General features: G+C 39.8%; 1 protein-coding gene across 2 annotated transcripts in view; it reads right to left on the reverse strand.

Annotated features, from left to right (window-relative positions):
- Nucleotides 1-17,207, reverse strand: part of PPP2R2A (protein phosphatase 2 regulatory subunit Balpha) — a 40,382-nt gene that overhangs the window by 8,621 nt on the left and 14,554 nt on the right. For both annotated transcript variants that reach the window (XM_064472545.1, XM_009507376.2), the window contains exon 3: nt 1,160-1,257. In XM_064472545.1, the coding sequence (XP_064328615.1) occupies nt 1,160-1,257 (98 nt within the window). The remainder of the gene's footprint in view (nt 1-1,159; nt 1,258-17,207) is intronic.

The raw sequence follows: 17,207 nt of genomic DNA on the forward strand, positions 1-17,207 counted from the left end.
AGGTGGTTCTTACTGTACCTAGACTCACAGATCATAAGGATATGAGCCATGGGTTATGCAGCAAGACCAGAAGTGGTCATTTAAAGACAACTCAGTTGAAAACAGGCAATTAGCAATTTAAGCTTTAAGGTACGTTGAAGCAAAGGATCATTAAAAGACACAAGCTAAAACTCAGACTTAGGGAAAAAAAAAAACCCAAGAGTTTGTGCCCAAAACAACCGGAAGAACAGTAAGGATACTCTACATACTACGCTCATCTCAGACTCCGGCCAAAAAAAGCTTTGGAAGAGGCCAGTCAGTCAGGAATATCCCACTAGGTGGCACCAGCTGACCAAAGTGATTTATTTGTAAAGAGAAGGTACTGCACTCGAATTGCCTGCGTACCAGCAGGAAGCAACTAGTTCTGGGGAACTGTGGAGTTCTTAAAGTTTGGGATTTTTAGTATTGAAATTGAATGAAACACTAAAGGGAGGAAATAACAGTGTGACTTTTCTAGGCAGTGAGATGAAAAAAGTGCCTTTTGATCCTCGCCCTGAAATAAATTCTAACCAAGTCAACTTCCAGCTATGGCCTTAGTTAAAAATCAAGCACTTCAACTCAGCTCTCCCACCTTTAACGTGGGAGTAGAGGCCCTTTCCTGGCATTAGAAGATTTGTCTGTAGAATTCTGCACGGACCAAAAGAACAAGTATAAAATGATAAGATACCTTTGCTACTATGGTTTTATGATTTTTACCTGATTGGTATCAGAATGGGAAAAGGACATCTTAGGTCACAGTTACATATTCACTAAGGGCAACTTTTATTTCCCCAACTACAGCGTAATCCGGAATAATCATCACAGCCAAGTCGAGTCATTGTCAAATAACCACCTTTAGCTTCTCCAAAGTCTTTTTGTGCCCTACCCCCACCCTTTCTCATTTTCACTTTAAACACTGTTCAGACCACTAGTTAAGAGTGTTCAAAGAGACATTAATTTCTAACAGTGTCACAAAGTTCACAATAATGTCTTCACTCTTAAATTTCATTATTTTAAACCCTTATTACACAGGCATGCACTTTGTGTAAAGTTTTTTATAAAAGCGTGCTCCTTTTGTTGAAAAAGAGAACAAACAGGAACAGAAGAGAACATTAAATTACTTTAAGTAGTTAGCACTCACCTCCTGCTCCTGTTGAAAGATGACAACTCTACCTCCTTTGTCTCCTGTCGCTAACAACTCTCCAGAATGGTTAAATTCTACTGTAGAAATTATATCCGCTGCATAGGAACAGAAATAAAACCCACAAGTTAATAATTCTTCTAAATACTAAGTGGCCAAGAAAGCTACAATTTTAAGTAAAGAAGAAAACACATACTTCAGTTTAAGTATACTTAAGCTATAAAATACAAGTAGGGATTTCTTTTAAAATATAGAATTAATTTTTAAATCTGTACATTTGGAAATGAGTTACTAGTTCACTGTGCCAGCGTGACAAGTTCAGTGTTGTACACTAAAATGTTTTTCAAGGTTTTATATTGTCACTTCTTAGAACTGTTTTTCTGTTATGGCTGCTACTCTGGTAGAGTATAGAAATGTGCTGTAACAGCAGAGAGAGACTGTGTATGTTTATATTCTTACCTTTATTTCTTCCATTCTTTCTGATAGAAAAATTGGATACAATCATTATCTGTACGATACCAAAGCCTGGGTTGGTTTGATTGGGTTTTTTTAAGAACTCTGTATACATTTGACAGCTTAAGGGCAAAACATATTAGACTGGAGATGTTCAGGCATCAGTGCCTAAGGAATGCAAGGATGTGGAACAAAACCAGCTACAGAAAATTAAGAAATAAATTCAGACTGTCTCTAAAGAACTTGACTATCTTTTCTGGATAAGGAAGGTTTACATTACCACAAGTTTTTTTTCCATAAGGAGTGCTAAAATTAAATTGTGAATCGGCAAAAAAAAGTCACGCCTAGGATCACATTGATCTCTTCATACAGGGGAAAAAAGAGGACAAATTACAACTTAAGCTTAAGCGCACCAATTCACATTTGCAAACATACACATGCCCCCCATACTTTCAAACAGCAGAATCAGAAGCCAAGCCATTCTTTGAATGCCAGCTTCAAACTGCAATACAACTATAAAAACCTAATTTTCTGCAGACAAAAAGTAGTTGAGATTTTTACACATGCAAGTCTTCAGGCTGTTTTGCTTTCATGTCAGTCTGATATAGATAAAACCACGTATCCATGTTTTCTATTGGATGGTTTCTTCATTCTCCGTTTTAGAGTTTAAAAAGGTCTGGTACCTGCTGCTCTACAGACCAAAAGCTACTGCTAAACAAAAGATGCTCAGTCTGAATTTAACCAGACACTATTGTGCAGCATATCAGGGAAGCTATCTTATCACAGACAGCAATGGGCAATTATTTAATTTGGAAGTGAAACACGCAGGATTTTCCTCTTATTCATTCTAACACCAAAATGCAACTTACATCATCCTTGGGTTGTCCCAAACACATGGGCGGTGGCCTCTGAGGACATGGGCATGTTGTTCCTTAACAACTGCATTACACAGCAGCTACAAGCATGCAGCCGTGTCTGTCTGAAAACTGCACAATGCAAAGACAGCCTGAACGAGCAGGCCAAACTCAGCTGCAAAATCCTCACACAGAGGCAAAAGATGCAGAGTCAGATTCTTGGCATGAGCAGGTATGTACGGCTCAGTCGTCGTTTAATACATAGCATAAACTGCCATATAACAAAGGATATAAACACAAGATGCTCCTATATCCATCAACCTCCCTTGCCATGATTATCAGGCACTGTTGAAATACAAACAGGCTGAAATTTCTCAACAACACTGTGTTAAGGACAAACATGATGTAAGCTTGCACGGAGATAAACCAGGATCCAGATTACACATAGAAAAACCTTGATTTGAGCGCACATAATTCCCCCCGGGAAGGTAACAGTTGCTTTAGCCATTCGTTCATGTACTTGTGAAGAAGATGAAGTGATTTATCTCACATCTATAAGACTTCAGCCTGCATACCGTTCAGATGAAGACTGGGCATTCAATATGTACCTTTCACAGGTGAACGGGGCATAAAGATAACATAGGATTAATCAAATCCAGTATGCAGAAAGTGCAAACCAAGCAATCTAATTTTGCCTATTCCATACAATGCAAACCACGTTGCTGTAATCCTCTGGTAGATGAGCTTAAGGAAGTTATCAATTAATTGAAGAAAAACAAGATAACTCACCTCTCAAGAGAGGTATATAGAATAATTACTGTTTTGAAAAACATTGAGGGATTTCACACTGCAAGCTAAGCCCGTCTTTAAACAGAGAAAATGATACAGCAAGTTATCAGCAGATCTAAACGTGTGCATGTATGTGGAAGGAGAACAGCAAAGAAAAAACTGCTTTAAAAATCTTATATATCCATCTAAGAATAGATGGATAAATTCATCTTAGCACTTGTTTGGTGAACGTCACTGAGAAGTTCTACAAGGTCAAAAGCCTTAGGCTTGAAGCCTTATCCTTAGAACAAGCAGCAACAACAACCAGAAAAGCCTTAAATTAAGGGATAAACCCTCCATTTTCTTAGGTCTGCTGATGTAATATATATTTATTTAATTACACAAGTCTCTCATACAGCAGAAAGCTAGCAACTTTTCCTGTAACAATTCTAGACATTCTAGTTTTTTCCATTTATTTTAAGATCACCTGAGCTTGGTAACAGTCATATCCAAGCTGATACAAGTCCTGCTTTGTCTATAGGTTCAACTGCATGAACAAACTTTTGGTACTTACATCCCCACACCTCCAAAAAGTCCAGCAGCCTCAGTCAGTGGTGACAAGGTACTCAAATCTCTCCAGTGTCTTATCGACACTATGTAAAAGATATTTTCAAGTACTTGGATCAGTTTTAAATTAGAAACAAAATACATTCCTTAGCAGCAATTACAACAGAAAATTATTCATTAGTTTTTAAACTCAGGCTGCATCCATAGAATCTGATGTGCCTTCTGTACTGTAATCTTGGATTGTTCCCTTTCCAAGGACAAAACAAACATGCTAAAAAAGTAGGCAGAAAAAATGATTTCTGCTTAGCTAGTCCCACAACTGGGTTGAAATGCAGATTTTATACAAAAATCAGTACTGGAGAGCAAAGCAACCGACCACACATTTTAAATCCAATAACTCACCGTTAAGAATACTGTATTCCCATACCTTGGTCAAAGAAAGAGACAGACATCAAAGCACTGGTGTTGAACTGGGCGGATTTAATAGTGCTTGAGAATTGACAGGGGAAGCATTTCATCTTCTGCAGCGCACTGATTCGCTTGTGAATTTTCATCTGTATTAACACCCTCGTTGCCAAATAAAATCAATGTTATCTTTTCCTTTTCAAATAGTAACTGTAATTCCCATGACAGTTACATCTAGGGTTATTTTAGTCCTTCAGTGCTGCAACGGGCAAAAGAGCATCTATAGAACGCGCTGCCTTCTCTCTGCCTCCTCCCTTTTGTGCGTGCTATTTTTGCTACAGTCTCTAGGTGGGAGTCTTGCAAACGCAGAGGGCTGCTCACACTGTCCAGAAGCTTGTAAATGATCCCTGCTGGACACAAGGAGCACTAGGGAGGAATATCTGAGGGAGAAGCAGATTTATAGGTGCCCTACTGTCACCGACAGCTTTTCGAAATACACTGCATTCTACTGTTTACTGCTGAATTAATTTCAATGCCCTCCTCTTCCAGCACCAGTATCAGAGATAAAGAACCACCAAAACCTTATCTGATAACCATACCCCTCACAGGGCAGAGTTAGATAGCATCATCTGTTAATAGACTTCCACAAAGTTACACATGAGAGATCAGATTTGTCTCTCTCCTCCCCCCAGGCATCTTGAGACATCTTTGACACCAAGATGAAGTGTGACATTTCAAATGCTGAGATTTTGAAACACAACAGGGCAACATCAAACACACAAGATGAAGACGACATTCTGACAAAAGCAAAGAGCAGGACAGAAACGTACGTCTTCGTTCCTGTAGTATAGCTGCAACACCCATACTACGTTTCTCCCTCTTGCGTAACTTGGGTTAGACAGCTCAGGGGTTACTGTAGTTTTTAAAAGTACTTCTTGGCACAGATGTATACTTTGTCCTTTAGTTCCACTTAAATATTCCCTCATAGACACTTCTCAACACTGTAGAAACACTTCTGAGACTAAATGCTTCCCAATAATGATTTTCAGTGATATAAAAGCAAAGGGGTGGGAGGGGGGAAGTCACCTCCACAACTCTAAGTCCATTTACTGTTGGCACACACGTACATCACCAAGGGAAAGTGTTTTGCAGAAGGTTGAGTGAAACACTATAATCAAACCCAGAACTACTGTACAGTTGTATCCCTACCTCAAAGAAACAAAACATACTACAGCCAAACCAAGCCATTGATCTTAGAAATCCCACCAAACTGTAAGGAGATGCTTCTGGTCCCTCACCTATTGGCACACACCAACAGGGCAGAGCTGCTGCTTTCCCAGGAGTCCTCAAAACCTCCTGACAGTTCACCCAGATACAGCAGCAACAACATAGTTTCTTGCAACTGCTTTCAAGGTTGCCTTTTCTTCTGCACATCATCTTTATTTTCACAACCTGCTTTAAGCTTTTTAGGTATTGCTTCCATGATTCAACTTCACTAGAGTGCTGCAATAGAATTCAAAACCACCGCAAGGTTTGGACACTTATCCTTCACTAGATTCAAGTAAGACTAGCTTTTCCCATGGCAAACATGGAGACAGGAACCTGAAGAACCAAAGAAATCAAACCAAGGTGTCTAACTTTGGCAGAGGATGGCATGGGACAGTGCAGGGGGAAGACATGCCTCAAAGTATTGGTAATGTTTCAAATAACACATTCGCAGTTCACCACATGAAAGGAAGACAGACCAGAAGCTCCCAAGCAATTCTGAACCAGTGGCAGGCACATATTCCTGCTGATTAATCGTCTTGCAAGACAACAGCCACTCAACACAAACCTGACTTGCTTCCTAGTGGGCTTCTGAAGATAACCATCACCATTTCAGATTTTTTAGTCATAATTACACCAACTTATGCTTTTTTTGTGTAATTCACCTGCCGTGTCAGGCAGGATACCAGAACTGTGGCACTGGGCCAGTGAACTGGTCACCTTTCACAAGTGCAAATGAAAATAGGCAGATTACGCTATTGAAAGATAGATGAATAAAGGAATCTGACAGATCTCAAATGCCTTATCCCCCTTTAAAGGAGAGCAACGTTTGCAATAAGAAAAAACCAGTGATGGATATTAAAGCATTTTCACATTTTGGGGCGTTCCACACTTCCCAGTTAATGCTGAACAAGAACCACATGTGCACGATCATGAGCAAGTTTTCCGAAATACTAGAGAAAGGGCTGTGCTGAAGTTTTACCACTGTCAACAAGTCTATGGAATAAGGGAAGGAAACAGCTTTATCAATCCAAACAAGCAAAAAACTACTGTAATCCAATGACTTAGTTCCAGAAGGCCCATTGTGAACTTGAAAAGCAATTCTGTATTGAATTTGTTTCCAATAATAGAATAAAAGCTATTTTATTAGTACAGAAGAGGCTATCTATTTTAATGTACCATGAACTTTATATAAACTCTGCTTATAAAACATGCTTGGTAGGCAAAATATGTCACCTACTCTACAGCAGCAAGTCAATCATGGCAGTGAACAAAGAGCGTCTTTATTTCACCAGACCTAAAACGTTTCTGTGCAAGTTTTTGGAATCACGTTGATCTGCTGCCTAAGCAGAGAGCAAGTAAATCAGTATGTTTACACACGTGGAGCAATCTCCTGATGTTTCCAAGGACTGAACAAAGAATTGTAGTATTTAAAAAGCATTTTGGTATGTCTTCATTGTTTATACACCTTCCCAGTGGCTCCAAATACTGTTTCTGGAATTTTCCAAAGGAGCAACTCAAATCTCATGCATAATGTCGAGCAGATTACTAATAGGTTGGTAATTCTGTCCTAAGGAGTAAAAAGAATTGACTGACCAGATGCGGAGCCCACTACCTCAGTTCTCCAGACCTAAGTATAGAACGTGTTTAGTTAACATCAACTGAGCAGTCCAAGGATACTTCAGAAACTATCTGGAATGGGGAAGCATTAAGAAACCAATTTAGTAGTAGTAATAAAAACCCAAGGAAGCTCAAAAAACCTCAAACTGAGGAAGCAGCACAGGAAAGGATAAACATCATGAGGGATAAAGACAGTGAAGTATTTTACTTCAACGCACAATTACTGAACATACCTGAGCCATTCTTCCTAGATTATCTCTAAAGATAAAGCCAACAAGCTCAAAACTGAGCAAGAGTATCAGGCCAGGAGAACTTGCAGACCTTAAGTATCTGGAAATCACTTGTGAATTGCTTGGTCCTTTCTAATCCAGGGTGAAGCAAAACCTTCCTGCTTCAGATTACTAAACAGATGCAACTTCCAAAAACTCGAGCTCAAATCCCAGCTAATGGCAGAAGATTTTGACTTTTTGTTGGACTTCCTTGTTTCCAGTAATGATTTTGTTTTGGAGTTATGTACTTCATGGGGGTGGGGGGGAACACAACCAAAAACACTAGAGAGAAAACAAAAGCTCCTCCAAGGCTTCAAATATTTTAAGAAGCTGCACAATGCACTCTGAATGTCTGAGTCATTCCCACATCACCCCATTGTCTTCATGATTTTGATTTACCACACTTACCAAGAATCCTAATATATTGTGTATTAAGTCTCTGAAGCTAGATAGTGAAGCGTTAATCTCAAAGCGAACAGGAAGGCTGTTGAAATAAGATTAAGAGTGACTATACATGTGTGTTCACAGAGAAGAGAGCTCCCAACACAGGATACCACAACTATATGCCCCAGGGAAAGAATAAGAGAGGAAAATGGCAAGCACTTTTTAGTACTGATGGAATAAGAGAAAATACCCTCTGCATTTCAGCCTCATCCCTCATTTGTGTGTGAGGAGAGGGGGAAGTGGATACAAGGATTGTAGACTTTAAAGTTACCATGACCAGTTTTACTATTGACTTCATTTCCCTTTTCTTCATTCACTTTCAAGAGTGATTCTCTGCATTCATTTCATCTCTCAGAAGTGACTAGGCAACAAAATCAAAGGCAGCTGGGATAAGGCATTCCTACTGTTCAATTTATTTCTCAAGAGTCATTCCAGAGGTCCTTTAAATATATTTTAATGCCCTCTCCTAGTAATGACAATATCTAGTAATTCCTCAGAAATATGAGGACCAGATGAAATACATGCACCACAGAAGTAAAGAAAGGAGTTACCCTGGTGGTGCGAATTTTCCCTTGTGCCATGAAGCATTGCAAGCTGGTTACTTGTTCTCTCCCAAGTATTAGCCCTGCAAGTACTGCTGCACACAAAGAGCACACAAAGCACCTTAACAGAGAGGGGAGTGGAATTTGTATGATGGCCAGCTAGCTTCACACTGCCACTGGCTCTACCAGTGTCAGAACACAAATATGCGGGAGCCGAAGACACAGCTCAAGCAGCAGACAGTAACTAAGCTGGTTCTGTTGGCTTGTGCAAATCTGGGAAACCTACATGCAGGGAGAAAGATTTACAGAATGCTCTCTAGTATCCACGTTCGTTCTAAGTGCTCCAGGCCCTGTGATGTGAAAAACAAAATATGCGATCACCACGAACTCATGATTTTTCCCATGGATTTTACGAGCATCCTAGTCCTATTCGGTAAAGATGCATTTAAATGTTGAGACTCTCCCAGACCTATTTACATATGTATCTATGTGTAGTATACGCTCACAGGGTAAAAGTCTCCAAATAGCAAATAGATGTAGTACTTCATGTCTGAAGTTCACTGCATAAACTACTCACTCTAAGTAAAATAACCAAATATAAACCTTGTCAAACAGCCCTAAAACCCACTTTCCTGCCATTTCTTGGACTTTCCTATATTCCCATTTCTCTTCTTTTATTCACTCTTTCTTCTCCCCTTCTTTGCCCATCTTTGAGGAAAAGTATCACTTTCTAGAAGGAACAGCAAGTCCTAGTTCAACTAGGAGTTCAACTTTCTATATGAAAGCCTGAGTGACTTATTATTATTACTACACATCTTAACTTCCTATTCAGTTCCCTAAAATAAAGGCTGGGCCCCTCGTGATAAAGCTTCCTAAGCTACATCAGCAGGGCGGATGCCTGCCTACCTTACAACTGATTTAGTTCACAGTGGGCCATAGGTAAGCAGGGCTCTGCTCCTCAACAGCAAAGCATGGCTCAGCATAGTACCTTTGAGTACACCACATCCTTCTGAGGTCACTCTTTATGCTGTCCAATCTACGTACTAGCAATGACAGTAGAGAACTATTGTCACCAGCCATCAGAAGTAGGAGCTTTAATTCAGTCACTTGTTTTAGTGGAAGCACAAACAATAAAAGCTAAGGGAAGGAACCAGTACTCCAAGACAACCATTTCATAGGTTATATGCGTATTAGGATGCTTTGAATTTACAGGTGTGTTTATAACATATTCTTAGATAGTCTAGAGATAACATAAGTACTCAGCTCAAAACAACGTTATTATGTGGGTTTGTAACTTTATGCAAACAACTCTTTTTGTTAAGCCTTCTTAGAAAAAACAGCAGTTCCTGCGCAGCAAACTTCCATTCCCTCACACTGAAATAATACAGCGATACCAGGCTTAATCTTGTTGCCATTGGTTTTATGTAAGGCTAGTAATTCTCCTAAATAGCTTTACTAGGCTCAATGCTCAGAGAGGAATACAAGTCCAAACCCATCTGCCCTGCACAACGGGAGCTGCTCCTGTCTGCAAAGCAATAGTGAGAAGATGACATTAGAACTGCAGAGAACAGAATGGAAATAGAAGTGACTCTCAAAACCATTTACCAGTTGGAATAACGGTGAATACTCAGTTGAAGTATTTTACCAAGGTAATAGCAAAGCAGGGAACAGAATCTCTGAAACACAGCGCCTCTCATCTGGAAAAGCGGCTCCTTACACATTCAGAAACGTTTAAGTGATCTGAAGTTAAGCGTGATATCAAAGCAGCTTCCTCATTTAAACACAATTCACAGAAAGCACACTCTGTGTTCAATATTACAATCTAAGTTGCATGCAGAGTAGCATACTGAACAATTTAATTCTTGTGTTTGGTAAACAGTTGCTGTGCCTCACCCGGCAACTGCTGTTTGTGGGCCAACATTAGTGAACTTCAACATCTCCATTCAGGTCAAGTTTCCACCATCATACTTACCACCAGTTTCCCTCATGGTCCATTTTCAGACCAAGGCAAAAGGCCAAAGAACAAGTGAGCTAAAACACCACCAACTTTCACAAGTAGCAGAAATCACTACAGGGAACACTATAATCCCCACCTCCAACAGACATTACCACTGCCTCGAACTTCTGTCAATGATCCCTGACACATTTCAGTTACATTAAGCAGTTTGGTTTTTGCTAAGAGAGTTCATTAAGACTGAACTGAAGGCATTATAGGAGCAAATCTGCTGAGTGGGGGTGGGCAAGGAACATGCTCAGAAGCAACCACATCTCCAGACAGCACAGCTGTATTTGCAAAAGGCTATTGAGCCCACAACCAAAATGCCATTTAGGTGCATTTTGGTCTATGTGTAGAGTCTTCACAAACGTACACTTACAACTGTTTCCTAAACAAGATCAGAATTTGGCATTGCTAGAGAAGAAAGGAAATTGATTTAAACCTCAGACCACTGGCTTCCTGTCTCCATCTATAGTAGGAAATTCAAAGTCTCCAGCATACATGACTCCAAGACACCTGCGGTGGCATTAGAGAAAACAGAGATGACAAACAGTAGCAAGTCAAAGTACTCTGAAAACAGACGTGTTGTATGCTAGTGTGAACCCATTGGTCCATGCTTCCTACTGCTTAAAGTGACATAAAATTGGTTTTTTAAGTTTGATCTTTGTGACGGGAGTGAAAGCATTCACACTAAAATTAGTATGAGCACTGTGATCCACCATGGAACTTGGTGGAGCAACACCTGTACCACAATTGCTGTAACCACTGGGCTATATCTGACTGTAGAGGTTTTATTTCTGCTCTCCAGATCTGGCACTGTGTTCTGTAATTCCTTTTATGCAAACTTCATTATAAACCTACAGAAGACGAACAAAATCCACTATAGGGCTAGTATATGTTAGCTGAAGACAATCTTGAACTGGTGCCTTAAAAAGATGTCATCTGATGAGAGCACTAAATAGTTTGGGTTTTTTTTTTTTAACCCCAAATTAGTTATTAATAAGCGCTTCAAAAATTAATATGAGAGGACTTTTCATAGTAAACTCCTAACAAGAGCAGATAGAAGAACTTTCTCTCTATATAAACAAATGCAAAGCTGTTTGGTTTCTGGATAGAAATCATTAACCCTCATCACCTTGATTAATTACTTTCTATTTTTAAACCTTAAGACATTACTGCACTTCCTTTCAGAACACATGCATAGGAAACAGATAGGCAAATCCCCTTTTCCACTAGGCGAAAGAGAATAAACTGACTACAGCAGTATGTGCATTTACCTGTCCGTATGATATGTAAACTATCTTTAGTTCATGAAAAGCTGCTAACCAAGAGTTCCCAGCACCTCATCTCGCCCCTAAGCCAGACATCATCTAACTAGGGGCACAGAGCAAGGGGCAGTCAGTCTAATGGCATTCAGAGAAGCAGGAAACTAAATACATTTACAGCAGATCAGTCCAGATGCAAACACCACAAAAAACTACGGCTGACTTGGCTGCCCACACTTCGGTACTGCATGTTTAACTAATAAGGTTAACCTAGCTCCAGCATTAATTAATGTAAAAAAGGTAACACACTGCAGAACTAGCGAAACACGAGCTATAGCCCTGTCAGTAGTTTCCAAGTCCTTTGGGAGCTGCCTTCACCTATGTATTACTAGGACCTCTGAGGGTGTATTTTACACATACACCTAAGCTGATCTACACTATGATCCTCCCCGTCCTGGCATTGTGGGGATGTGTGTGAAGCTTCTGATAGTCCACCGCAACTCTGGAAGACTACCAATATCCAAATAATTCAGTCTGCAAGTCACTGCAAAGTCGAGACATCACCAGTTCAAGACAGAGCCGTTTTTCAACTCAACACAGGCTAGGTCAGCCTGAAAATACCTCAAACTCAATAATAAGGGGTTAGACAAGAATTCCCTTGAGTCTCCCAAGGCATCCTCTGCCTCGAAACCACAAACAGCGTTGTTCTGGACCTTTACAATACCCTGTGAAAGGCAACTGAACCTCAAGATGGTCTGAAGCACCACCCAGACAATTTTAATTCAAATTGTTTCTAGTCTTTGCAAGACGCCTCTGTGTTTTAACCTGAGGAACAAACCTGGTTAGGAAAGCAACAACTAAGGCAATTCCCCTCTTTAGATCTTCGTTACGTAGGTTTAGAGTTTTTCCCCTGAATACCGCCCTAAAGAATCTATTCAAATAAATGGGATTCTGCCTGACTTTTAGTACTGCAAGCATATTTAGAAAGACTAATAGATATGCATACATATACAGGGAATATTTTACTGGGGGGGGGGGGGAGCAAATGATGAGCATTTAGTTTAAATCTCTTAATACACATGCTTCCCCAAACTCAAGTATTCCTTAAAATATGACAGGAAGTGGCTATTTGCTTTTCCTATTCACACTAATTCAGGTCTATTGTTGGCTGAAACAAAGGTCTTTCAACCTGCATCACCCGTTCCCAGGACATTTGACACCAGTTTATTAATATCATAATCATAAGAGGCCTAAGTGGCAGAAATCCAGACCCACTGCTGGTACCCGTCTTAAATAACCTTAGAAAGGCGGGTAAATAATCTCACAGGTTGTGGAACTACAACATTGATTCACAACTAGGAATAAGCAGTTAAAGGTCACAGCTTCTCCTTGAGGCTGTCCTTTGCAGCCACTGCAATACTCTACAATTAAAAAAAAAGAAAGAAAAAAACTCAAGTTGGTCCACAAGCTTTCCTCTCTCCAACCAGAACTGTTCTGCTTTTCAACAAAAAGGTAATCAACAGCAAATCCAACACTTCAGCATTTTTAAATACCAGCCAGCTGTTCAATGGGAAAGCTATCATGGGGTTCAGTTGTCTAAACGTCACACAATTCTGCTGAGAGATTCCAACCTGTGAAACTTAAATGTATCTTCAGGCGGGGAAAGGAGAAAAGAGTGGCCCTCCTGCTGAGCATGCTTTGCATCAACCCCCTTCAGATTGCAATGAGAACTCCCCTTCACTCAAGGTTAGGATTATCAAAAAAGAGACTGTGCAGTAGTTTCCAGCCTCTGGATAACACCCCCTTCAGAGACTACGCACCCCTAAATTAAATTGCCATTTATCACTGTCAGAAAGGATGTCTTTGATGTGAAATACAAACTAGAAGAACAGAAACATGAAGTAGAGAAAAATACACTACCTAAGCAACACCTGTGTTTAAAAACCTGAAGGCATTATAATACTTAACTTTTGAAAGCATCATCTACTATGTAAAACGCCATCTGACACTTTACATATCTGGTCTAGGTGTGTTTGTGCCCCATTCTTGTCACAGCACCCATCAGTTTCACTCAGGCTGCAAAGATTGTGTCCCTGTTCAGATGCAACTAAAGAAGTCCAAAACCTTAGGGTTCAATCGAGTGCCAGGGAGTTCTGGCCTTCGACAAAGCTTGTAACAGCCCAGAAGTCACATAACCAAGCCTTCCTTGAGTGGCTTAAATACACTAAAAAAATTGAAAGCAAATGTGTTCTTTGGTGCTGCAGCAATAAGACTCTACCTAAAACCAACTTTTTTTTTTAAACCCCAAGTGAAATGTGAGCTAAAATGTAAGCCTTGCAGAATACGGAGTCTATGGTTTGCTTGAAGGGGGAAACAAACGGGCAGTGTCAGTGTTCTCTGCTTCTACAGTTCATACTACAGAGGAAGACTTAAACGTTACTGCAGACAGTGATAATTCACTAAATGACACACACACAAAAAGAGCTTCCTCCCCTTTGAATTTTCCCGTTTCAAACATGTACTACTACAGGGATTGTGCCTTTCAACCATACATTATCCTTTAAACAAAGTAAGTGTACTAAGCAGTACGATACACAGTCCACACTAGTTGTACTTCCATGACAGAACCACTGTTCAGCCAGCAAAACCTACGCCGATTTATGAGAGGTCTTCCTGGACAAAGATAACCGAAAGGTTAAGTTACATTCGCATTGTGTAGAGTTTAGTCGGGCAGTTACTCGTCACTTCTGTCCTTTGTACAATCGCATACAGATCACACATACCTAATTATAGGGGAGCAAAATTAACTGTAGCAGGAACTAACCTCATGCCCACAATTACTTCATATAAGATCCCCTCAGGTGCCTCAATGTTCTGTTGCTATCACTCACAAAACTGAGGCACTTACTGACTAATACAAGGAGAACTGAGACAAAAAGGCTGACAAATAACAGATTTGATTATTTCTGCTCTAACACAGCATTTGTCTAGCCTTAGGAATTGGTACATGACTTTTCCAACGTAGTTTCTGCCTGCAGAGCTTTACTTTACAACATATCATTAATAAAGCGACAGCAAAACTGTTTCTGCATACCTAATTTCCAAGAAAGTAACATCTCAGTTTTAGCGCTGTTGAGGACAAAAATGCAGGTTTACTGATCTTCCAGAACAAACTTTATGCCAGAACAGAGAAACTAAACAGTCTGTATTCAGAGGAGAACACTGCTGCCACTTCTGACCTCTGAAAACATTCCTGCCGACCTGCAGGTAAAGGCCATCCTGCTCAGCATATGCAGAGTGAAGACTCAGGACACCAGAACTCCATCTCAAGCCACTGCTCTCTGGAAAACCTGTATTCTTAGAGCTAATTCACACACTACATACTCACTAGGCTCCTTCAGGAGTATAAATAATGCTTACTCAGGTGCTACATAATTCTCAAAAAACATGCTATGAAATACAAGTTATACATAGTATGAGGATCCCTCAAAATGCATTAAAAGGATTGGAATAAGTTTTATTCAAGCTGTATTTCTTCCCACTGTGATAAACATTAGCAATGTATCTATTCTCCTAAAACAGGCTAATTACCCCTTGTAAGTGCTTTGCTGTATTGCCTAGCTGTTTTATTTATACTTCCATTTTCTTAGGTAACTGCTTTCAACATGCCTAGGAGTGACAAAAAAGAATGTTGGGGGCGGGGGAATCTCAACAAGCTCAGAAGTACTATCCAGGCCCTAAAAAAGTGACAACACTTAAGCTGTTCTTCCCACTAAGTTATATCCAGTTAACAGCATGAAGGCACTGTCTTGTACAGGTATCTGGGCTAATTTCCAGTCAAGAGCAACATACAATCCCCATATAGAAATTTTGGGTGTTCCTTCACCAAAAGTGATGCTAGACATCATGAAAAAAGTCATTCAAGACTACAAGTAGCTAAGCTCTCAAAGATATGCTTCTGAGACTGCAGAATCTCCACAGATGAAGGTTTTTAATAAACATCCAACAGTAGGTAGTAGTAGGTATAGTTGAAAGACTTGCATTTAGAGAACATACTAACAAGCTCCCAAGGCCCTGTCAGCCCTACTCTCTGTGATACTATCCTCACTCTGTTGTGACAGCTGATAAACACATTTGTTTGATAACCCGGGGCTGAGAAGGACACTGAAGAGCCTACCACTAGGAGCATGGATTTCACAAACACCGGAGTTAGTTTCATGCTCTTTGATTCCCTTTAAAAGGGGATTTCTGCTTTGTTAAAAAAAAAATATTTAGTAGCAGCAGGACTAGCAGAAAATCAGCCCTATCAACTAGACAAATTACAGAAGTATTTCCTCACCACTTCTTCTAATTCACAGAATGTTTACAAGCTTCTTCTCAAGACTACAAATTACCTCACTCAAGATAGCTGACACCAATTGTCACTAAACACATCTACACGGAAGTTGCCCCTGTAGTACTACTTATTCAAGAAGACATTCACCCACATGGCACTGAAAATCCTGCCCTACAAAAACAGCTGTGTATTAATTCACATAACCAAACTTCCAATCAGAAAACATTTTAAAGGGATGCTTTAGTTTGGATGTCTGTTCACTGAAAGAATAAATAATTTCTATTTCAAGTTGTATTTACTTGAAACATTACCTAATAATGCCTAAAGTCATTACATAATGGCTTTTATTAAAAAAAAAGAATAAAACCAACCCCCCAAACTTCAATGCTAAAAGGAAAACATACCTGCCTCTGCTTATGTTCATTCATGTATATTATCTCTTCCCCCCACCCATGCTGGAGCCAGGTGATTCATGAGTCCTTTCATCTAATTTGGATCAGTAACTATTTATTTCTCAACTCCTGCTGACGGGCCCCCCCAAAATAAACATTCCTCACATCCCCCATAGTACCTACACTGAAGTACACAATAACAACATCAGCTAAATAGTCCCCTCAGAAGACCTTACTTTAGATCTTTTCAGGGGCTTGTTTGTGTTCCACTGGAGTACAGAGCTATTTATGGAAAAATCTCTGCTGGAATCACAGCCAGAATTTCAATAGGCTGCACAGCACAGAAAAGCTAGTGGGTAGTTTTCTGTTTGCAAATAACAATAAATTTGGAAATAACATACTGTGCTATTGTTCTGCATGTACATAACAGAAGCCTTTAGGCAGTGCCTTTCTTGATTTGTTGCTGAGAATGCTACAGACTGAGAGCACTGGAATATCTCGATTTTCTCTTTTTGTTGAAGCCATTCCAAAACATACACTGCAAATTCAAAATTAGTCGCAGTATTTTAGAAAAATACCATAATCTGGCAATGCCTTTCAAAATCAGCTGCTAGAATTCTGTGGCTTGGTGTGCATGTCTGTTGTAGATATAAAAAAACAACTCCTAGAAACTATTATGCTGTTTCAGACTTTTCTCATATATTCTTTGACCAAAGCTTTTAGTTTAGGTGCAAAAGCTAAGGCCAAAAATTTCTAAGGCTTTTAATCTTCATGTGTAGAATGCAAGAAACAACTGTACCTCAGAGAAGGTGTAACGTGCTTCCTTCTACGGAAAGAAAACGAAAGCAAAAAAAATCGCTCTTACCTACCG

The sequence above is a fragment of the Phalacrocorax carbo genome, chromosome 24 (genome assembly GCF_963921805.1).
Source record: "Phalacrocorax carbo chromosome 24, bPhaCar2.1, whole genome shotgun sequence".
In the NCBI taxonomy this organism is placed as follows: domain Eukaryota; kingdom Metazoa; phylum Chordata; class Aves; order Suliformes; family Phalacrocoracidae; genus Phalacrocorax; species Phalacrocorax carbo.